The sequence below is a fragment of the Eleutherodactylus coqui genome, chromosome 1 (genome assembly GCF_035609145.1).
Source record: "Eleutherodactylus coqui strain aEleCoq1 chromosome 1, aEleCoq1.hap1, whole genome shotgun sequence".
NCBI classification, from domain to species: Eukaryota; Metazoa; Chordata; class Amphibia; order Anura; family Eleutherodactylidae; genus Eleutherodactylus; species Eleutherodactylus coqui.
Genome location: NC_089837.1, coordinates 138,038,941 through 138,062,546, shown reverse-complemented (window position 1 = coordinate 138,062,546; position 23,606 = coordinate 138,038,941). Strand labels below are relative to the sequence as shown.

Genomic DNA, 23,606 nt, shown 5'->3' with positions numbered 1-23,606 from the left:
AGTAATTCTTAATAAATGTGTCGAAGATATGAAAGCTGGCCCCGCCCACTTTTAGGGAGAAAAGTAGTGTGCGGGATCTTCTTTTTGGAGCAAACTATTTGTAAATTTGTCTAAACCTTCGTGCGCCTTTCTTCTGATGCAGGTTTAGGCATGAATCTGTTGAAAACACATTGATAAATAAGCGCCACTGTTCTTGGCAGAACCCCTTTCGATAGGCGTATGAAGTGCCTGTCCTAATAAATCTGGGCCAAAGTTCCGGATTTGTCCTTTTCTATTTTGCTCTTCTCTAATCAGATGTTTATGCATTAAGGAGGGCTCTCTCACACATGCGCTTTTTACTGCAGCGTTTGGAACGCCGCGGTAATCACAGTATAACGCCTCCATTGATTTCAATGGGGTCTCACAAAATTTTTTTTGAGTGCTGTCTGCTCTATTTTGCCGTGTTTAGCGCAACTCATCACCCATCACAATGACAAGGTGTGCTAACGAAAGTAAAAATCGAGACGGAATTGCGGCGTTTTGCCAAACGCCTGTGTGAGAGTGGCCTTATATAAAAGATTTGTGTGTTACTTTGACTACGTGGAAGTCTGGTTGAAAATTTCATGTTATCTGCAATTGCCGTTACTCAACCAATCAGAGCCAGCGCTCGATGAACTAATCACAGCCATTCAGTTATGTTACTGTGTGAATGATCGAGCCCTGGCTCTGATTGGCTGAGCCAGTGGTGCTTGTGATCCAATCACAGCGCTCACTTTGCTGGAGGTGGGGTATTCAAAGCCCCGTCACCAGAAAGAGTGCTGTGTTTGCAACTCCAAGGACACTGCAGCCTGCCGCAGACCAGCGTGAGGGACTCAGACGCTGCCGGCTAGGTGTGTATTGCGGGTTTTTTTCCATGTAGTTTAGCTAGGGCTTATTTTGGGGGGAGGAATTATATTTCAAGCTCCTCCCACCACCACCTCCCACACCTGAAAATTAGGGTAGGGCTTATTTGGGGGGGGGGGGGGGGGGAAGAGAACGGTGTATTTATCTCAAGGCCCTAAAAGGCATGCTTCTTAGAATGAGGAATAACTTGATGTAAACACAAGTACAGTAATAACTGCAGCATTCACCCAATCTGTGACAATAAGATTTCCGACACACAACATTCCACAAATTCATAAACCTTACCGAAGAGGAACAAAAATGCACTAAATCAAATAGTGGAAGCTGAAAGTCCACATAGTTGTCATCTAGGCATGCCGATGTAGTGTTAGGCAAGTGTAAGACATTCTGTCTGCCCGCCAGGTGTTTACTAATGTTACACTACGATGGGTCACCCAAATTGGCATTGTGTCACCTGAGCACAGGCGTTCATTCGCAGTCCGGCAAGTTCCATTCGTCTCATCAGTATGGACGACACATCAGTAGTATACAGCCGAGCTGCGGTCCACTCTAGATAGATGCCATTTGTGCCCCGTAAAGGCGGGCATACACATTAGATACAAGTAGGTTGATGGATGAACAACCGCTAAACAAATGATTGTCTAGTGAATTGTATGACAGAAGCAGCCACAGATTTGTGTCTATATTGGCCAAAACAGTCACTTAAACTGGCCATACATGACTAATGCACCAAGCCACGGACCAACTAGCTTTGTGGTAAAGTTTTTAGAAAAAAAAAAACATTTTAAAAAGGCATCCAACTTCTTTCTACACGATTATCGTCTTCGGTTGGCTAAAACGATGACTTATTGTTAAGGTACCTTTACACGGAACGACTGCCAAGCATCCCACGCACTAACGCCAGAATATCGCTCCTGTGATTTTAACAGGAGAGATAGTCTTCAATGATTGGAGGCAGAGCAGGGTTGTTCCCGCTGGAATTCACATGAAACAGGAGTCACTCAAACATTGAGCGGTTCCCGTTTACACGGCCCAACAGTTGTTAAGGTTTTTACTTTGGTTAAAAACCACACAACTGACAAGTGAGCGATTTCTTGCTCAGTGTCCTGATGGCGGCCGCACGTACACGTGATGATTATTGCCCAAATACGCTGTTTCCAGCAAGAATTTGGGTGATAATCACCCTGTGTAAAAGGTACCTTTAAAATTTCACTAAACAATCGTTTTGGTTGAAACAGTTCTTTCCCCCCCATCTTTAGCATATTGTGTTTGGGCACCTAAAGGCCTCATTCACAGTCCTGATGAAGGTTCTGTTAGGATTCTTCATTGTAGATTCCACTAAATTTACCGGACACTGTAACAGAAACCAGACATAACCAACAGGCTCTGTCATGCATCACCGGTGTCTGGCACATGACATATTGAAGAATGCCGTCACTTTCATTGGTCTATGGCTATACAGCAGCAGAAAAACCAAGTGGGATGGTGAAGAATATAAAGGCTGTTACATTTAGTGCTACAGTAGGATTTCTACATTGTATCAGCTTGCGATTTATCTCCAGACACAGGTATTTATTCTTACAGATTAATACAGGATCCGTGAGAAAACATGATCTGCACCCCGACGCATTCTCTAGAAGCGGACACTGAGGTACCAATACTGCTTCCAAGGCCCCAAGGAGCAGCTGCCAGCAGGTATACAATACCACTGCATGGAAAATGAGGCATTATATCGTTTCCAAAGAAAAGAGCAAGACGTTTATCTAAACTACAGGTAATGGATGAAGTCTCATAGAATGGTAGAGTTGGAAGGAACCTCCAGGGTCATCGGGTCCAACCCCCAGCTCAGTGCAGGATTTACTAAATCATACCAGACAGATATCTGTCCAGTCCTTGTTTGAACACTTCCATTGAAGGAGAACTCACCACCTCCAGTGGTAACCTGTTCCACTCATTGATCACCCCCACTGTCAGAAAGCTTTTCAAATATCTAATTTATATCTGCCTATAATAATTCTCTAAAATCAACCACTTTAACCCACTAAGGATCAAGTGCCGTAAATACACAGCGCAAGATTAAAGCTCCTGCAATCAAACAGAGCAGGTCTGGCACTCGGCTTTCAGAAACAGCCAGGGACCTGAAGGACAAGACAGAAGGTTTTTAAACAGCTACTGCCTTCTTTTGTACAGGCTACATAACACTCAGTGTGTGCTATATAGAGAACGCAGGAAGCAGCACTGCCATTTCACTTATGATCCCTGTCATGTCAGAGCTGCAGGGTCTTAGCACTACTTTCAAACTAGGGAATGAGATATCTATTTGTAATTTTTTTTTAATTGTCTTTTTTTTTTTTTTTTTTTTTATAAATTTCACACCTCTCTACTATAGCTAGGGCATCCATAAGACCCCCAGTTACAGGAAAAACAACATTCCCCTAGTGTGACACTAGTCACTGACAGAGCTGATCTGGGTCTGATAGGACCTTGGCAGCTTTGCTGTGGCAGGGGGTCGCCTGACAGTCATGTGATCACTGAGGCAAATAGTGGAAGTGGCACTTTCTCTCTACACTACATAGCACTCATTGAGCGCCATGTAGTCTGCAAGAGAAAGGCAGAAGCAGTTAAAAAAATACTTCTGCCTTCTTCTCTGGGTCCTCAGCTGTGACTAACAGCCGAGGACCCCACGTGCTCCTGATACAGGAGCCTTAATTCCACGCCATGTTTTTGCCATTGGCCAGGATTAAATCCCAGGACAAAGCGCTGTAAATTTACAAAGTTTGGTCCTTATCGGGTTAAAGGTCTCTTTTACACTGGTTAGAGATTTCCACGTATAAACATCTACAGCATTTACAATAGCAGTAAATTGGATAAGTTTAAAAAAAAAAAAAAACAACACAAAGGCTGGTGGCACACGAACAGATTTGCACTGTGTAATCCGCGGTCAGCATTTGTAGCAAATACCGTTCAGAACATGCTATGCAAAAATCGTTTTTACCTACACACTCGCGGAAACTAATTGCAATTTCTGTGAGTGAAGGAAAGAAATCCAAGCACATTCTATTTTTCTGAGGGCGGCTTCCATTAAAGGCAATACAAGCCATCCATAGGTACCCTCGTCATCGCCTAGCGATGGCACAGAAAATACAGTTTAAAGAAAAAAAAAAATCTGTACAGCGCATGACCGACGGCGAGCGTCCGCGGTCACCCACAATACAGAACTCAACAGGTATGCAGTGTTGCCGCCAGCAGTCGGAGCTTGATTCCGCTGCGGGCCCCTGCATGCGGAATCTGACCTGTTCATGTGCTACCGACCTTACTGGATGACTCGGAGGGGTCCAATACCTAGAAACCTTTTTAACCCCCAAAACAAGTGTGCTTGTTTACTGTAGAAAACGGCCCCAAGTCAGCGCTGAATGACAGTGGAGCAGAACTTGCCGATGCAGTTTAGGATTTTGTACAAGAAAGTCTGTTTAAACCTCCTGCCATTGGGTACGACTTGTATACAAGACTCTTCAGTTGCAGCATTGGTACATTTGCAGCCTCCGCTCCCAGGACACCCGATGTGGAATGTTGCCCTTTGTGACAATAGAACTTGCGCTACAAGTTGTAACATTTTCGGACTATCCCATTCTTTAAACCTGGATTTACACTGATCCAATCTCAACTTCCTTCACACCTTAAACGCCAAGCCATTGCATTCAGGCACATGTCTCCGGCACATGCTGCAGGCTGGGAGGGTATTAGAAAACGTATCAATACACTTGTGCATTTGTGTGAATTACTAGGCAGATGGAGGTACTGCTACTTCTCCGGTCAGCATGCAATGCCCAGTATAGTGAGCAGTGAGGAGGCCGACTTAGGGCTCATGCATAAAAAGGCTGCGGGTCTCCCTGTAGCGTTTTACCCATCTTGCAGACATACGCTCTGCTGGCAGAGACCGCGCATGCCCACATATCACACGCAGTGTCACTTGTTTCTTTTATTCCCCACTGAAACATGGAGCATGCTGTGATTTGTGTTGCATATCGATACACTATATCCACACGCCGGTGTGCATGAATCAATGAAAGTCCATTGGCTCTATTCACCGTGTATCACACATCCGTACAACGCATGTGTAATACGTGGTGAAAACACGGTTGTGGGCATGAGTCCTTAAAGACACCGTCACCCTTCCCTAAGGGCAGTATAGGGCAGGGTCAGTCACACTGATTCCAGTGATATATCTGCTGTGTGGATCTGTGCAGTAGTTTGGGAGAAACTTAAATTTTATCAACAACAGCACATGCATAGAGGATTACTTAAAGGGGTTTTCCAGGGAAAATACTATTGATGACCAATCAGCTGCTTGTGCGCCCGCTGACAGCGCTGGAATTACACAGGGGTCAGAGCGGAAGTCTCTACTCCGACCTCTGTAGTGGCTGGCGCTTCTAACTGCAAGCGCAGCTCTCATTGAGATCAACGTGAGCCGCTCTGACCGCTGTGTAATTGCGGCGCTGTCAGCGGGCACATAATCAGCTGATCGTGAGGGTCCCAAGCGACGGACCCCAGACAATCAGCTATTGATGACCTATCCTGAAGATAGGTCATCAGTTGTATTTTCCCTGGAAAACCCCTTTAAAAATAGTCCTGGATCTTGATGAGCTGCAGACCAGCTACACCCACCCCGCCCTCCAGCCAATGATTGTCTGCTGATTACTTGGTATAGAGAAAGAGAGCAGCCAATCATTGGGTGGGTGGGGCTAGCTGCAGCTCATGAATATGCAGGACTGTGTCTGAGTGCTGCTAATAGAATGCAAGTTTCTCCTAAAGTACTGTACAGATATACGACTGTAATCAGTGTGACAAGCACTACTCTATGGTGCTCTCAGTGAGGGCTGCAAACAGTTCAAAATCTGGAACAGCCCCTACCTACAATGACATATTTATAATATTGATCAGGGGGCAAAAAGCCCCTTTGCCATCTGAAGAACCAGAGCCTGAATACCAATGTTACCGCTGAGAATCGCTCACCTCTCGCATTGTATGTGAAGTGTTCAGACGTAACGACTAGTGATGAGCGAGTATACTCGCTAAGGCACATTACTCGAGAAAGTAGTGCCTTAGCCGAGTATCTCCCCGCTCGTCTCTAAAGATTCGGGGGCCTGAGGGGAAGAACGGAGGAGGGGAGATCTCCCCGCTCCAACTCACCTGTCACCCGCGCCGGCCCCCGAATCTTTAGAGACGAGCGGGGAGATACTCGGCTATGGCCCTACTCGCGCGAGTAATGTGCCTTAGCGAGTATACTCGCTCATCTCTAGTAACGACAAGCGAGCTGCCCATGATTTTTATGCAGGTTGAAACTGAGTGGCAGACGAAAAATGTCCGACGGCCTGCGATCAGGTGGAACGACTATTCTGCACTTTCGCTCGCACTAATTTTGAGCAACAATTGTTACGTGTAAATGAGCCACAATACGGCAAATGTGAACGATTTCCAGTTGGCAGGAGCAACAATGTATCTGTATAAGCAGGCGGCCAGGTGAACGCAGATGCCACTAGCTCGGAACGATGAGTGGGCTACTGAGTGGGCTGGTAGCCGTCAGCATGACCCAATGCAACAAGTGCCAGCAGCACCCACACAGGTCTACCAGCCCACCTACAGGTGCCAGCTCGCCCGCACTGTGCCCGGCTCCCCCCCGCAGCTCATGTGACTGCCCCACTACTCACCCTTTGAAGTACGCCTTGACCCGGACTTGGTGGGAGTTGTCGGCGGGCTGGGACATGGTGCTGTCCCTCTGTGTCGGCATGTCCTCCAGTGGTGCGGCTCGCAGCGGGCTGGGCGCCCCTCACTGTCCGGCACTGCACGCTCCCTCAGGCCTCCCACCTTGTGCTCTTCCCTGTCCCGAATCCTAGCCAAGCCTGGAGGACCGTACCAACTCACACACATCCGGGGGAGGGGACAGCCCTGCCCTGCACACAACCTCAGTGCCGGGATGCATATTTTCCACCCCACTTCTGCCCTAATCAGCAATTCCAGCAACCTGATTGGCTGTTTGGGTTGGCTGGATGTGCACGAGGATAGAGTTCCAGAGATGTGCATGTGAAGCAGTGCTGAGCCGTCAGTGGCAGTGATGGGAGCTCGGGGCTCATGTGTATGCAGTACATATGGTGCATATTAGCATGTATTAGTGTGTGCATATGTGTGTATGCAGGTATGTGTGTCCGGCTACTGCGTGGTGGTGTGCTAGCATGTGGTCATAGGTGTATGTGTTGTGTTAGTGTTGTTATACAGTACATGTGGTGGTCGTGTGTATTTAGTACATATTAGCGTGTGTAGGCTGTGTGTGGTGTAGCCAGAGCATATAAGCGTGTTGTTCCCTGTGTATGTGTGGCCGTGTGTATGTGGTATGTGTGATGTACTAGCCTGTGGTTGTGTGTATTCAGTACATTGAAGCGTGTGTAGGCTGTGTATGTGTTGTGCAAGTGGTCCTGTTTATGCAGTATGTGTGTTGTGTGAATATGGCACATATTTGTGTGTGCGTGCGATGCATATTAGCGCATGTGTTTGAGCACGTGCACTGTATATTAGCACACGTGCGTGCGCGGTGCATATTAGCGCGTATGTTTGTGCGTGCACTTTAGTGTGTGTGTTTGCGCACATCGTTGTGTGCACGGTGTCATATTCACGGTGGGAATGACTGAGCGCCATTTAAACTGTATAAGCCAACAATTAAAGGGGTGGTCTCGCGAAAGCAAGTGGGTCTATACACTTCTGTATGGCCATATTAATGCACTTTGTAATATACATCGTGCATTAAATATGAGCCATACAGAAGTTATTCACTTACCTGCTCCGTTGCTAGCGTCCCCGTCGCCATGGTTCCGTCTAATTTCGGTGTCTTCTTGCCTTTTTAGACGCGCTTGCGCAGATCCTTCTTCTCCCTTCGGCTCCGCTCGACAGCATCGGCATTTTGGCTCCGCCCCCTTGTACGCATCATCGCGTAGCTCCGCCCCATGACGTGTGCCGGTTCCAGCCTCCTGATTGGCTGGAATCGGCACATGACGGGGGCGGAGCTACGCGATGACGCGAAAAGGGGGCGGAGCCAAAACGCCGATGCTTCCAAGAACAGCCGAAGGGAGAAGATGCATCTGCGCAAGCGCGTCTAAAAAAGCAAGAAGACACCGAAGTTAGACGGAACCATGGCAACGGGGACGCTAGCAACGGAGCAGGTAAGTGAATAACTTCTGTATGGCTCATATTTAATGCACGATGTATATTACAAAGTGCATTAATATGGCCATACAGAAGTGTATAGACCCACTTGCTTTCGCGAGACCACCCCTTTAACTTTTATACCTGTATGAAATGGACCAAGAGCAAAAAGCAAACGATTTTCTTTCTTTTTAACGATCGTTCCGGCTAAAAGAGCGTTAAGTTGGCACTGGTAGTGTGGGCCAAACTGGTCTGCAGTACTAAAAAGGGGGTTAATTTACTATTCACTCTCTAGGGGGTGAGTGGTAACATTGGTATTCAGGCTCTGGTTCTTCAGATGGCAAAGGGGCTTTTTGCCCCCTGATCAATATTATAAATATGTCATTGTAGGTAGGGGCTGTTCCAGATTTTGAACTGTTTGCAGCCCTCACTGAGAGCACCATAGAGTAGTGCTTGTCACACTGATTACAGTCATATATCTGTGCAGTACTTTAGGAGAAACTTGCATTCTATTAGCAGCACTCAGACACAGTCCTGCATATTCATGAGCTGCAACTAGCCCCACCCACCGATTGGCTGCTCTCTTTCTCTATACCTAGTAATCCATAGACAGCAGACAATCATTGGCTGGAGGGCGGGGTGGGTGTAGCTAGTCTGCAGCTCATCAAGATCCAGGACTACTTTAAAGGGGTTTTCCAGGGAAAATACAACTGATGACCTATCTTCAGGATAGGTCATTAATAGCTGATTGTCTGGGGTCCGTCGCTTGGGACCCTCACGATCAGCTGATTATGTGCCCGCTGACAGCCCCCCCCCCCCCCCCCCTCCTGCTTAGTACAGAATGTAGTTTTGCTCGAGGCACTAATGAACTTACAAACAAGTTCTAGAAACTTTTGGAAAGTGTGAGGTGACTCTTTGTCACCAATAAGGTTTGCTCCAGGCAAAACGACTCTCAGAAAAAGGGGGGGTCTTCGGCCGCTCCTCCACATGCGTTTGTTCATCGTGTTAGACGCAGGCTCTGAACGCTTGCGTCTAACGCGATGGCTGTGGGCAATGCTTTCTAAATGACAGCATCTCCACATGCAGATGGAGGGCTGCGCTGAACTCACGAAGGTCGCTTCCAGAAACGGAGACCCGACATGCCGTGTGTTCAGCGTCTAAAGCAAACGCAGTGCCCATAGAAAAGATAGGAGACCCATCTAACGCAATTACAATTGCGCTGGGGGCGCTGCGTTCGCGTTACCAGGCCTGCATTGTTTACAGGTTGCCATGGAGACCGTTTTCAACAGCTGGTGAAATTCTGTCGGCTCAAAGGAGCATTGTGAAGGAAGAGCATGCGAGCAGATTACTTCTTGCCTCATTAGATAACGATTATTGGGCCAATGATCTACAGGTTTCTTTTCATGTACCTCATTGTAATGATGTTTCATCTGTAATTGTTTATAATAATAATAAATTCAACAGTTTAAAGTTTTAAAACAAAACTTGTTGCTTGTTGCCTTAGTAACCCCGGACCTGTTATATTTTATACAGCATTTTAAAAAAGTCGATATATCGAAATATCAATAGTTTTCCACCGATATTTTACAATAATCGATAGTTTGTTCAGCAATAGCTGAAACTATTGTCTATCGATATTTTTGTGTCGATGTCGCAACCTTAGTTGTGCGTGTGGGTAATAGACACGCCACACACAACCATACGTTAACAGGCACCCCACCTCACACACAACCACACGCTAATATGCACTCCGTGCGCGCACACCCTCTAATATGCACCCTGCGCACTAATATGTACCGTGCGCAAACACGCATGCTAATGTACACACGCTAAAGTCTGCGCACAAACGCGCTAATATGCATTGCACGCACACACGCTAATATGTACCACATGCTAAAATGCACCGCGCGCTCAAACACATGCACTAATATGCACCATGCACACGCATGCGTTAATATGCAATGCGTGCTCAAACACATGCGCTAATATGCACCGCACGCACACATGTGCTAATATGCAGTGCGCGTGCTCAAACACATGCGCTAATAAGCACCGCACATGCGCTAATATGCAGTGCGTGCTCAAACACATGCGCTAATATGCACCGCGCACGCACATGCACTAATATGCAGTTTGCGTGCTCAAACAAATGCGCTTATATGCACCGCGCACACACATACACTAATATGCACCACACGTGCTCAAACACATGCGCTAATATGCACCGCATGCACACATGTGAAAATATGCATCGCACGTGTTCAAACATGTGCTAATATGCACTGTGCGTGCACACAAATGTGCCATATTCACACACCACACATACTGCATAAACAGGACCACTTGCACAACACATACACAGCCTACACATGCTTCAACGTACTAAATACACACAACCACATTCTAGTACACCACGCATACACAGAGAACCACACACAGCCTACACACACTAATATGTACTAAATACACATGACCACACCACATGTACTGCATACTAACACATCACATACACGCAAACTACATACACCCATAAGCACATGCTAGCACACCACTACGCAGTAGCCTAACACACATACCTTCATACACACATATGCACACACTAATACATGCTAATATGCACCATATGTACTGCATACACATGAGCCCCGAGCTCCCATCACTGCCACTGACGGCTCAGCACTGCTTCACATGCACATCTCTGGAACTCTATCCTCGTGCACATCCAGCCAACCCAAACAACCAATCAGGGTGCTGGAATTGCTGATTAGGGCAGAAGTGGGGTGGAAAAAGTTAATATGCTGCCGAGATAGGTAGAGAGGCCGAGCGGCACGATGTGTCATCCCCTCCTCACACTGCGGCCGCGGCCCACGGGAAGGAGAGCCGCATTCTCGGCCGCCGTTCCCATTGCGCTGTGTGTACACGGCCGTGCGCGGAGAGGATGTTACGTACTGACCGCACCTGGGCCGTGTTATTGCAGCCCCGATGACAGGTGAGCCCTGAGCCCGCACCAGTGAGCCCCCACCATGGCGCTGCCAGTTCTACCGGCTCAGATTAACCCCTTACTAAACAGACACTTTTCAGGTTTCATTCTCCTTTTTCCATCCCCGTTCCAACAGCCATCATTTTATTTCTAGCAGTTTGAGGACTTTTCGTGGGACGAGTTGTGCCGCCATTGCAGGGTGATTACAATGTATTAAGCCTGTGTTACACAAGCTTATGCGTATTCAGACCACATTTTTGCGCATCAGGTGTTGCGTATTTGCGTGTTCACTAGCGGTTTCTATTGTACAAAAGAACCCCACCAGTGCGCTCAGCCATTGAAATGACCAAGTAGTTTAATTTCCTGCGCGAATGCTTTTTTTCCCATTTGTGCAACGCAATTGTGGACGTAAAATGCGCGCTTGTGAGCTAACCAATTAAAATCAGTGGACTCTATTTTCCGCGTATTGCGCGCACAAAATTTTTGTGCGCAAATTCGCCCGTGTGACACAGGACTTAGTTTACGTTTATAAATTTTTCTGATTGGAGGTGGCAAGAAATACAGTTCCACTATTTCATGTTATTTTTGCGGGGGAGGGGGTGTTTGTTTTTAAACCGTTTGTCCCCCGGTACAGAAGAAGGGTCACTCACACGGCATAGGAGATTTCACTGCATGTGTTTGTGCTGCATGGGGTTTTATTGCGGATGTGCAGTTTTTTACATCCATGTGTCATCTGGTTTTTCCTGTACGTAGAAAAAAAAAATGCAACAAGACCCGATTGATGTCCCTGTTTTTTGCTGTCTCCTCGCAAAATGTAACAAATGCAGCGCACATGTATGTAACATTCTGTTCACTGCGTTTTTTTACAGTCCTATTGACTTTTATAGGCGATTCTGGTCTGTGAATACGGACCACAACATGCTGCCATTGTTTTACACAAACCATAGGTCTGCATAAAAAAACGCCCGTGTGAATACCCCAATGTAAATTAATGGGTCCATGTGCTGTCAGTTAAAAACACAGGGTATTAGTGTATCTTGACACCACCAGGAAGAACTGGTAGAGTCAAGATTGACAGGGGGGTGACGCCCCCTGTGGGTGACTACCCACTAGCGTTTTTTTACTGCGAAATTCGCAGCATTTTTTTTTTCTGCAGGGGTCTATGGGCTATGGGACTTGTAAAGCTAAAATCGCGATTGCGATTTTAACATTACAAGTCCCATAGACCCCTGCAGAAAAAATAAACGCTGCGAATTTCGCAGTGAAAAAAACCGCTAGTGGGTAGTCACCCTGTACCTGATTGGCTGGAATAGGTGGCTGTCCTGCAGGTCCTGGCAGCTCAGTAAGGAGAGGCTGTTGGTGAAATTTAGAGAGCCCTTGACCTTGCTTTCTTCCCAAGGTGCGGTGTCGGCGACCTTAAATCCCCTTCCCGTCGGCTGCCCAGAAGAAGCAAGCGTGTTGCTATTGAGGCCTGGAGTAAACCCCTCCCCGCCGGCCGCTCCGCTGCTAAGCATGCAGGGCTGCAACTCCCTGACTTCCAAGGCCTCGCAGGAGGCGCTGAAATCCCTGCTCTGCCAACAGAGAAGTACAAGGCACCAGCTGCAGGAAAGAATAACGCACCCCGCTGTGCGTTACAGTACTGACCGGGGTGGCCATGAGGGATCCAACTGGCCCGTTAAGTGCGTTTGCCGGTTGCGCTGCTGAATGCCCTCCCTCCCCCCTCCCTTTCCTTACCTCCGGTCAGCAGAATGCAGCACTGAGCGGCGACCACTCCACCAAAACCAGCAGCACAGCTAACATCCAGCAGCGGTGGGCGGCGACACATGCATTAGGAGAAAAGGCAGCCTACAGCGCTGAGAGATTCTGCCTTAAGGCCCCATGTCCACGGACGTTGCGGAATTCCGTGGCGAATCTCTGCCGCAGGAGCCGCCGCCCGGGAGCAGGAGCCGGCAGACGTCAGCGCTTTCCATAGCAACGAAATGGAAAGCTTAAGCCGGCGTGATTCAGGGAGCCTATAGGCAGCGGGCCACAGACACCTCAAGCTGCAGGACAGCTGGGAGGACGGGGAACAGCCGCTTAGGTGATGTACAGTGCAGCAGGTGAGCAGCCCATTACAGACATCGAGCCCTCCTCACTCACTGAGTACAGCTCTTCCCCATGCAGTTTAGGTCATTCCAGGACCTTTGTTTCTTGACTCAATCAGGAGCTGGGGGTGTAAGAGGGGCGTTCCTCCTGTCAAACCTCTAGCCTCCGGTGGCGTCAAGATACACTAATACCAAAACACAGATGGGAGAAACGCCCATGTGAATGGGCCCTAATACAATACACTTTTGCTCTACATCCAAACTATTATAGTAATACCAAATCATATACTTTTTTATGTTTTACTACTTTTGCACAGTAAAAACTAATGAAAAAATTTTTTTTTTTCTGTCAATGGGGGGGGGGGGGTTGCTTTTTGCAACATGCTGTAGTTTTTGTTGGTGCCGTTTTTGAGTACATAAGTGTTTACCTTTTCTCCATTTTTTTAAGAGGACGTTGAACACAAATAACAATTCTGGCACTTCTTTAATTTCATCTGTTTCTTATGGTGTTCACAATGTAGGAACATACTGTGATACATTTCTATTTCATATCATTACAAATGTGGCAAGACCAATCGTGTGGATTTTTAAAAATTCTGTTCCATAAATAAAACAAATTTTGAAAGGCAAAAACATGTATTTGTTTTTATTTTTACTTGGAATTGAAATTTTGTATTTAACATTTGTTAGTCCCAGAAGGGGACTTCGACATTGCTTATATAATTGACTGCACTACTTGCAGTATGTATTGCAGTGTATTATGCCTGCCACTAGTATGATATTCTAACAGGCAGCATATTAGGACCTGACAGTAGGCTTATGCATAAGGCAAACCTGGAGGCCATTTTTAGGTCTTAGGCTGCCATGACAACCCATCAGCACCTTGCAATTACGTAGGTGGCCCCAGTGGGGAAATAGAGGTAGTTCCCATGCAAACCACTTACATGCTTAGTTGCTATCCACCATGGCATCTACGTGGCTTACGGGCTGGATTTGGAGGTTTCTCTGATCCTGGCTGTTAAAGCAGGAAACCAGCTGTCATTAGACAGCTGCGCATCCACAACACTCATGGTGGGCTATTCATGAAGCACCTTAAAAAGGTGTATTAGTAAGGTTAAGGTGCATTAGTGGCCACTAAATGGTTACACGTAGATGAACGATCATTCGGCTAACACCTGTTTCACCTGACTCCTCCATAGATGTGAACATTCAGCTCGGCCAAGTGTGTGTTTAGGGGGCTAAGCTGCACCCAAACAGCTCTGGCACCAACTTACCTCCAGGGAACAAAAGGATAGGGTGTTGATATTCAATGATCCTTCTTACCCTTGTCATCATCTGGAAAAAATATATCAGCCCTCTTTTCTCAGTTGTCATAGTAGTACCCATATTTTCCCAGTAGATACAGCAGGCTTATCTATCACTTCCCCAGTAGGCACAGCAGATCCTCCTTCCACTAACAATCATAGCAGGGCCACAACCCTCCCTCCTTCCTCAGCAGGCAGTCACTACAGACTCCCCTTACCCCCTTTTCCCAAGCCCCACCCCCATGTACTTACCTCCTGCACAGTTCAAGGGGTTGTCCAGGTTTAGAAAAACATGGCTGCTTTCTTCCAAACACAGTGCCACCCTTGTCTCTCAGTTTTGTCTGGTATTGCAGCTAAGCATCTATTCATTTTGATAGTGCCCATTAGTACTTTATGCAAAATGATCGCTAAAACTGCCAATCTTTCAATTGTTTGAAAGATTGTCTTTAGCCACCAGACCTTTAAATGAGCCTTTAGCCACCAGACCTTGAAGGATGTTGAATCCAGTCATCAGGGCCAATTATCTAGTCACTGTTACAAACCTGACAACCGGAAAGGCCAAGCTGAATTTCCATTTCAATGGAGAACATGAGGATGATAGCTGCCCAGTCTGCCAACACTAGATCGTAAAGGGGAAACCAGCAGGTTTATTGAGTGCCCGCTGTACTGCATCAGACAAGGGTTCGGGGGTGTTGTTCCCCCCTGTCTGTAACCCAACTGAAACCGGAGAGGAGAGCCCTATAAGTCAGCATCTCTTCCAATAACCTGCTGAGAGAGCCCCGTGTGTTCACAATAGCAGAGTGTGCTACAAGCATTTCTTCACATGCATAGACAAGTTAATAATAGTGCTGAGAATCCAAGTTAATTAAATTCATGAATTACAGTTGCATTCATCTTATGGTATGTCTTCCAGAGAGTAAGATGTCTCTTCATAAGCAGTCCAGCACTTCCCCCTTGGAGGAGATTCCTGCATGCATTCCTCTATGACTCATGGCATTTATAACTGTGTGGCCCATTAAACTAATCTATATAGGAGGATAAAGAAGCAGCTTCCTGTATTAATAAATCAGCATACGTATCCTTCCAGAATCATTTAGCATAAAAATCCTGTCAACGAAAACTTGTCCACAGACCTCTAACTTCAGTCTAAATGCCCATTTACGGGAGCAGATATTTGTTTTAGTGACGGGTGATACCATCACTAAGGGTCCTTTTACACGGGATGACCTGGTAGGACGTCCCATGGATGATAGATCCTGTGCTTTTACACAGGTACAAGCATCGCTCAGTGAATGGAGGCTCCGGTCCGCTCGCCTCAATTTACAGTAAACAGGCAGTCGTTCATAAATGAAAGACTGGCTGTTTACACAAGCCGATCCGTCATTCAGTTTTATGCATGCATAAATGGAATGAGAAGTGAACAAATTGCCATTTGTTGTTCAGTCGGTGCATGCATTTAGATGGAATGACGATGGTTTAGACTCCCGCTGGATGCGGGAAGCTGAAAGATTTATCGGTGGGTGTACAAGGGTCCTAAGTAATAGCGATTACAAATAAGCATATCATCTAAATACCTGTCGCCTGCTTAAATATGTCATATGTAGGTTATAGATCATGGTAGTAAGCAGAAAGGTTTTGTATGTTAGTTCCCCACTAGAGATGACCGAGCATACTCGATAAGGCAAACTACTCGAGCGAGTAGTGCCTTATTTGAGTATCTGCCCCCTTGTCTCTAAAGATTCGGCTGCCGGCGCGGGTGACAGGTGAGTTGTGGCGGTGAGAGATCTCCCCCCCGTTCCTCCCCGCTCCCTGCCAGCACCCGAATCTTTAGAGACGAGCGGGCAGGTACTCGCATAAGGCACTACTCGCTCGAGTAGTTTGCCTTATCGAGTATGCTCACTCATCTCTATTCCCCACCATCCACGGATGTTCCAGCTGCAGGGAATCCTGTTCAATACATGGAGAGCAGACTTCAAGCTGGTGCTTGGACATGTGCCAAGTAGGTACAAAAGACCAAACTACTTATGTTTACATACAACAATGTCGTAACGATCAGCAATTATTTTCATACATGCATACATGATTATTCACTTAATAAGCACTTTATTGCTTGTCATTCAGTTACATCACTTGTATTCCGAGTTATACCATTTCTGTACAACCACCCCTATGCAGTAAAGTAACAAATAAGTATATACTTCTCCCCGCTCTGTACCACAATGCTGCTTGGACATCCGCATCCTGTGTTTGTGTACTGGCTGCAGGCCTGCCTGTTCTATAGGTTGTCACAGACGCTGCAGCCAACAACAGAGCTCAGCGATCGAGTGCCTGTGACATCCCATGAGCAGGCTGGGGAAGCCTGTAACAGTGATGTCAGAGGAAAGACTCGGAGACGCACCGGCTTCATATCACACTCGCCTGTGTAAACGTAGCCTTAGGCCTCATTCACACGAATGTCAGTTTAACGCTCCAATAGCGACGCTAAAAAATCATGGCTATTGGAGCGTTAAGTCATGTGAACGAAGAATAGCTGCGACCAAGTCACCGCTGTTCTTCACGATTTTAACATGGCTGATTGCAGAGTCTTGCAGTGCACTGACGCCGCAGCCCCGAGATGAAGGGAGTCCCTGCGGGGATGCTAAACTCCCTCCCCCTTCCTTTGTTGGTCGGCTTACATAGTCTCCCATTGGAGTCTATGGAGCTGAAGGCATTGTTCCGTCAGAAGATAGGACAAGTCCTATTTTTGGACGGAGAGAAATCTCGGCATTGAAAAAATGCGCCTATGTCCTATCTTTTGACGCACGATTTTTTAGGTGCGCCAAAAAATTGTTCATCTGAAAGAATCCATAGGAAACATAGGTTCTTTTAGATGTGATTTTTTGATGCACCTATTCTGTGTCAAAATAACGCTCGCATGAAAGAGGCCTTAGGCCGTGAATAACGCAGACTTTTACCACTTCTGGAGCCGGCGGTGAGCCGGCCTATCGACGCATACGGCAGCGTTGTCATGCGCAGTCTTCCTGGTTTTTTTTTGTTTAAAATGTCCATGCTGTCGCTTTGTAACTTGCGCATATATACGCTGCCCCACCACAATGTAATTGCAAATGGGCGGGGTTGATTACGCGTCCATAGATAACAATGGGCTCGCTCTCATGTCATTTCTTTTTGGCGCTCGCGTATTATGCAATATATATGTGCAAATTTGAGCGAAACAGCTTAAGGCAATATATTTCACTACGATTTACCGCCTATCCCGTGCGCGTACATCACACGTATGATTTGCAGTAAACGTACGCTCGTGTGAGTCTGTCCTTAGGGTGAATTCAGAAACCGAGAAATTGTTGCAGAACTTCAGCTGAGGAATGCGCTCTGAAATTCTGCAACAAAGTACAGTACAATGTAACTGGATGAGGTTCTAAACAAACCCCATTCACCCCAATCCAAAGTGAAAAATAGTTATGCTGTAGACTTTAAAATCCGTACTATGTTCTATCTGTAGTGGAAAAACGGATCTTCACAGCAGATTTCATTAATTGCAAAGAAATTAGTGAAATCCGTATCAAAATCCATAATGTCTACAAAATGCACGCTGCCGGCGTGCCGAGCACATCCACCGGGCCGAAGAAAGAAGAGACGGAGGGAAGATCTGCAGCGTCCAGACAGGTAAGTTTAATCTTTTTAGCCTCATGTCCACGGGAAAGGAGGGACCCGCTGCGGGATTCTGCATGGAGAATCCGCGGCGGGCCTGATTTTCCCCGTGGACACGAGGCCTTACTTTCATTGCTTGTGATGTAGCAGCACAATACTGCAATCTGGCTGTGTATGATGTGCCAGGTGGTCAAAGTCGACAGTCAAAAAATGTTGAAGTTGTCCTTTTATACTGAAGTCACTTTGTATCTCTATAATTGCAGATTCCCTTTTTGGAGCCCTCCAGACGTCATTTCATACAACTGGTCACTTTGTCATTAAAGAGGTTGTATGAAGATTGCAAATTTTAGAAATCTTGCCCAATTTTATCGCTCGTGTGAAACCGGCCTTAGGGCTACTTCACACTGGCGAAAACGATATTGGATGGCGAATCCTTCGGCGCAGCTGTCACAGCCATGGCAGAGGATCACACATATCTCCCATTGTTTTCAAAGCAGCCAGCGCTGCTACCGTTGACCCTATTGAAAGCAATGGGGTTGCTAGCTGCGATTTTCCCATGGCAAAATTGCAATTGCCCGTGTGAAACTAGCCTTATGTGTCTCTGAAACACTTGCCAACTAGTGCCAACTAGCAATTGACTGTCTTGTGAAGTCAGCGAGCTGTCCTGTTGCAGCCATCATTGTGCTAATTATAGAAAACAGATATATTCAGCAATTTTCCAGCTGCCTCTCAAGCACCGCTCCATGCATCTGATAAATTACACTACCATTCACATAGGAAGGGGGAGTCATTAGTTTAATAATCTAGCTGGCACAACATTAGACTAGAGATGCTAGTGTAACCTGGGGAAATAAAGCGGCTACTGCTACATTATGACCAAGAAGCACAATTATAGTCCAACCCAAATCTCCAGTTCCTCTGATTGTTTTATGCACCAATAATGTAATGTAAGTGAAACCAGAATAATGAAAGCAATGCTCAGGAAACGTCAGAGCGCGGGAGAAAACCAGAGGCCTTACCAGACTTGTTATACAGATACAAATCTGGTTACATGTGAAAAGGGCCAATATACATCGGTGTGTAATCTAGTTTCAGGCAGGGGTCTTTATTCCTCCTCTGTACCTTTCTGTCTGCTTTGCATTTTCTGAACTGGTAAAAGAGGAACAACCCCTTTGAATATGTGGAGGGCAATAAGCTGATCACCTGACTCCCACTTTCAGCACCCCCTGCAGGCAGCTGATTTCTCTGCAGGGGAAGTATAGTATTATAGGTCAGCCATTCATATGAAAGGCTATCCTGTAATAGTAGAAGGTCCTCAAAGGGGGTATAGATGTAGGTCCGTGAGGGCTGGGGTAGATGTAATACTTGACTTCTACTAAGGTCTCATCCATGCTTTAGTATATGTTCAGCATTTTAATTATTTTTTTTTTTTTTTTTTTTTAAGGGGTTATCCGGGAACTACATTTTTTTTTATAGTTGCTTGCAATGTTGTAAAAAAAAAGACAGGAAAAATAAAAGAAGCCACACTCAGCTCATCTGCTCCCCCACTGTTCCACTGGTTCCCAGCTTCATTGCCAGTGTAACTCTCTCAGGTATGCTGCTCCTAAACTAAAACTTAACCCCTTAGTGACGGCGCTATCGTAAAACTACGTTCTGCTGTTGTAGGACGTGTATGGAGGGAGGTAGCGCCGCTATCTCCCTCCATACAGCGCGGGCGTCAGCTGTTTATAACAGCTTACACCCGCGGGCAATCCCCGTTGGCTGGCTTGATAGACTGCCTGTGAAAAAACAGTATGACGTAATGCTATAGCATAACGTCATACTGCAGGAGCGATCAAAGCATCGCATGTTAAAGTCCCCCAGGGGGACTTCAAAGTAAAGTAAAAAAATAATCAATAAAGTTTTTTTAATTGTAAAAAAAAAAAAGCTATAAAAGTTTAAATCACCCCCCTTTTGCCATATCTATTATTAAAAAAACTAAATCATAAAATAAAAATATGTATTTGGTATTGCCGTGTCCGTAAAAATCCGATCTATCAAAGTAGTGCATTATTTTTCCTGCACAGTGAACGTTGTCCGAAAAAAAAAAAAAGAACGCCAGAAATACACTTTTTAGTTACCCTGTCTCCCAGAAAAAAACGCAATAAAAAGCGATCAAAAAGTCGTATGTATTCTAAATTGATACTATCGGAAACTACAGGACATTCCGCAAAAAATAAGCCCTTGCTCAACTACGTCGACGAAAAAATAAAAAAGTTATTGCGCACACAAAATGACCGCAGAAAATAATTGAAAAAAATGAAATATCTTTAAAAAAAAATACAAGTACTACAGCAAAAAAAATACTATATAAGTTTGGTATTGTAGTAATCGTACTGACCCATAGAATAAAAATATCAGGTCGTTTTTGTTGCAGTTTGTGCGCCGTAGAATCAGGATGCAACGAAAGATGGTGGAATGTCGGTTTTTTTTCCCATTTCTCTCTGCTTAGAATTTTTTAAAAGTTTTGCAGTAAATTATATGGTACAATAAATAGTGCCATTGAAAAATACAACTCATCCTGCAAAAAACAAGACCTCATACAGCGACTTTGATGGATAAATAAAGGAACTACGATTTCTTAAAAGGGAGTAGGAAAAAACAAAAATGGAAAAAAGCTCCGTCACTAAGGGGTTAATCATTTGCACTATTTTTTTTACTGTTTATTTACTTCTTAAATGTAAAATTAAGCAACTTTCTAAATAGTCTTCATTAAAATGATGTGTGCCTGTGTTATATTACAACAGCCAGAAGCTCAGCTGTTGTAACACTGCAGGAGAGGGAGGGGAGGCAGAGAAAGAGATGCCAGGGGAATTTTTGATACAGAAGGCTCATGGTTGAAGGACAGCGCTTCTTTTCATGCTTCCCCCTCTACTAGAGCATACAGGGTTCCAGGAGGGTATTTTTATTTCATTAGGAGGGTCTGGCTGCAGGGTATGCCACAGATGTCTGATAGGAGTCTCACTGACTTATCAAGAGAATGAGGACCTGCACCATCTACTGACCTGTTTGCTATTCCAGGCCACCACGCTCTTCATACACTTCAGTGGAGAAGTAGCTGCATTCAAATATATAGTAAATGCAGCCGCCAGCTATTGGTGATTGCAGTCAGAGGAGACCTATTTTTTTGGTAGGTGAGGTGGGCCCTAGGAACACCAATCTGACACTTCTTCATCGATCAGTAAGTAATGGTACAAACTAGCTATATGCCATAATTCACTTTAGTAGGAAAACAGTTTAGGGCCCATTTACACCGGTGTATATTCCATCCGTGTGTCATCCATGCATTTGACAAATGGGCAAACACCATGATACAGCTGTCTGTGTATGAATTCTGTCTTGGCTTTCAATTCCCAGTCATTGTTACAAGGCTTCTATAATGAGTCTAACATGGACTTGAAGGAATGCTGCCTTCCAGTAGGTGGCGCTGCAGAGGTATTTTTCCATGTCTCTTATTTGCATATTACCCAGAGGAGCATGAATGGCCTTATAAGTCTTCTCACTCAACTTCTAGGTGCTCTCCCTAAGGAGAAAAGATCCAAGAACAGATGAAGGACAGTGCCTAGATGCAGATGTGGCTACGTGGCAATACACTACAGATCTTTAGAAAAATCTCTTTTGTCCCCGCATTGAAAAGTAGAAAAGATAGCGTTCCTGACCCACGTCACAGGCTTCTTGCTAGCTAAACCAGAAACCTACTGCACACTGATGAAAGGGCAAACGCCCCAAAACAGCTGTCTGTATATGGATTCTGGCTTGGCTTTTCATTCCGAGTCATTGTTACAAGTCTTGTATAAAGAGTCTAACATGGACTTGCAGGAATGCTATTTTCCAATAGGTGGAGCTGCAGAGGTATTGTTCCATCTCTCTTCTTTTCACAAATGGCAAATGCACAAATAGCTTTACACATGGGCCAGTTTTCCCATGGACCAATGGTCTATGTGAAAAAAATTGCAGCATGTCCTATTCTGGTTTTTATTATGAACCAGAATCAGACATGTAATATCCAATGCCTGTGAGTATCGGACAGAACACAGGCGTGTGTCCTTGTGCTGCCCGAAGCGAGTCGCTAGAATCTCTGGTGTAACTCACACATGGCCTTCTAAATGTTGCCCCAGGGTGCTTTCACACAGACATTTGAATTGCGCGAGTTTTGTGTGTTGCATCACACACAGAGCGGGTTTATTCACATAAGCAATTTTTCTCTCACAGCGATACTGCAAGATAGAAAAATCCTAGCATGTGCTATTTTGGGGGGCGATCTCAACCATTATTGTCTATGGGAGAAAGAAAATTGCATCCTACTCGCATACTGTGATTTTATTTTTCCTACTGAAATAACATGCGATTTTCAGATGTGCGAAAATGACATGTACAACGATTTCTTGCAAAACCCACTGCACTCGCATACAAAATCGCATGTTTAACAGTGCGATATAGGTCCGCTATTGCACTCGTCTGTGTGAATCCAGCCAGAGGGGTCATTCATGCTGCGAATTGCCAACCGCAAGTGGAGAATCCCAATGATTCTCTGCTTGTGGACAAGGGGCCGGCACTTTCCATAGCAACGCTTCAAACGGCGTGATTCGACGGTAAAATCACGGCCGTGGACAGGGGGCTTTAAGCATCGCCCATTCTTCCCTAGGCTGTCTGCACACAGGCAGATTGGCATTGTGGAATCTGGAGTGGGCGTCCAACTCCCGACTCCGCAGCCAATGCCGCCCATTGCATGCTATGGCAAAACACAATTTCCTCTATACAAACGCAAATTGATTGTGATTTTCCACGTGCGGAGAAGAAATCGGATTAATATATTGCACTCGCCTGTATGATTCCAGCCTCAAGGTACGTTCACATGTACCTTAGCAGAAAACTACTAAGTAAGGCTGCTTTTGCACGGGCTAGCGATGCAACATGGTTTCCAATGGGTTCCTTTCCATTAGCCATGTTTTCACTGATGTTGCAAGAAAAAAATCGCGGCATGCCCTATCTTTCTACAATGTGCTACTTTTTATCTTCCGTGTTTCCCTATGGAGCCTCCTCGTTTATTGCAGCACATGAGCTTGCGATTTTCAAGCTATGCGATACATTTTTAACATTAGAAACTGATATTAATTTTCTCATAAGAAAATTGCGTGAAAATCACACAATTTTCACACAATCTGAGAGTGAGTAAAAATGCAGAATTATGAAACCAATGATTTTCAATGGTTTCCTTCACGCTTGCGATTTTTCACTCATGCGAAGTTGCGAGAGAAAAAAAATTGTGGCATGTCCTTTCTTTGGGCGCCTTCAGACTTGTGATAAAATCGTGTGATTTCTGTGCGATGCGAGAGTGAGTAAAAACGCAGAATAATGAGACCAAAGATTTTCAATGGTTTCCTTCACATCTGCGATGTTGCGAGAAATAAGAGTCGCGGCATGCCCTATCTTTCTGCGTTTTTTTATCTCGCATGTTTCCCTATGGAGCCTTCT

The 23,606-nt window shown here is 45.6% G+C and overlaps 1 protein-coding gene across 1 annotated transcript in view; it reads right to left on the bottom strand.

Moving 5' to 3' along the window:
* Positions 1-6,798, bottom strand: part of PRKCI (protein kinase C iota) — an 88,153-nt gene extending 81,355 nt beyond the window's left edge. Inside the window, exon 1 of the mRNA XM_066601017.1 lies at positions 6,591-6,798. Coding sequence (XP_066457114.1) covers positions 6,591-6,670 — 80 coding nt within the window. The 5' untranslated portion in view covers positions 6,671-6,798. The remainder of the gene's footprint in view (positions 1-6,590) is intronic.
* Between the last annotated feature and the right edge of the window lie 16,808 nt (positions 6,799-23,606).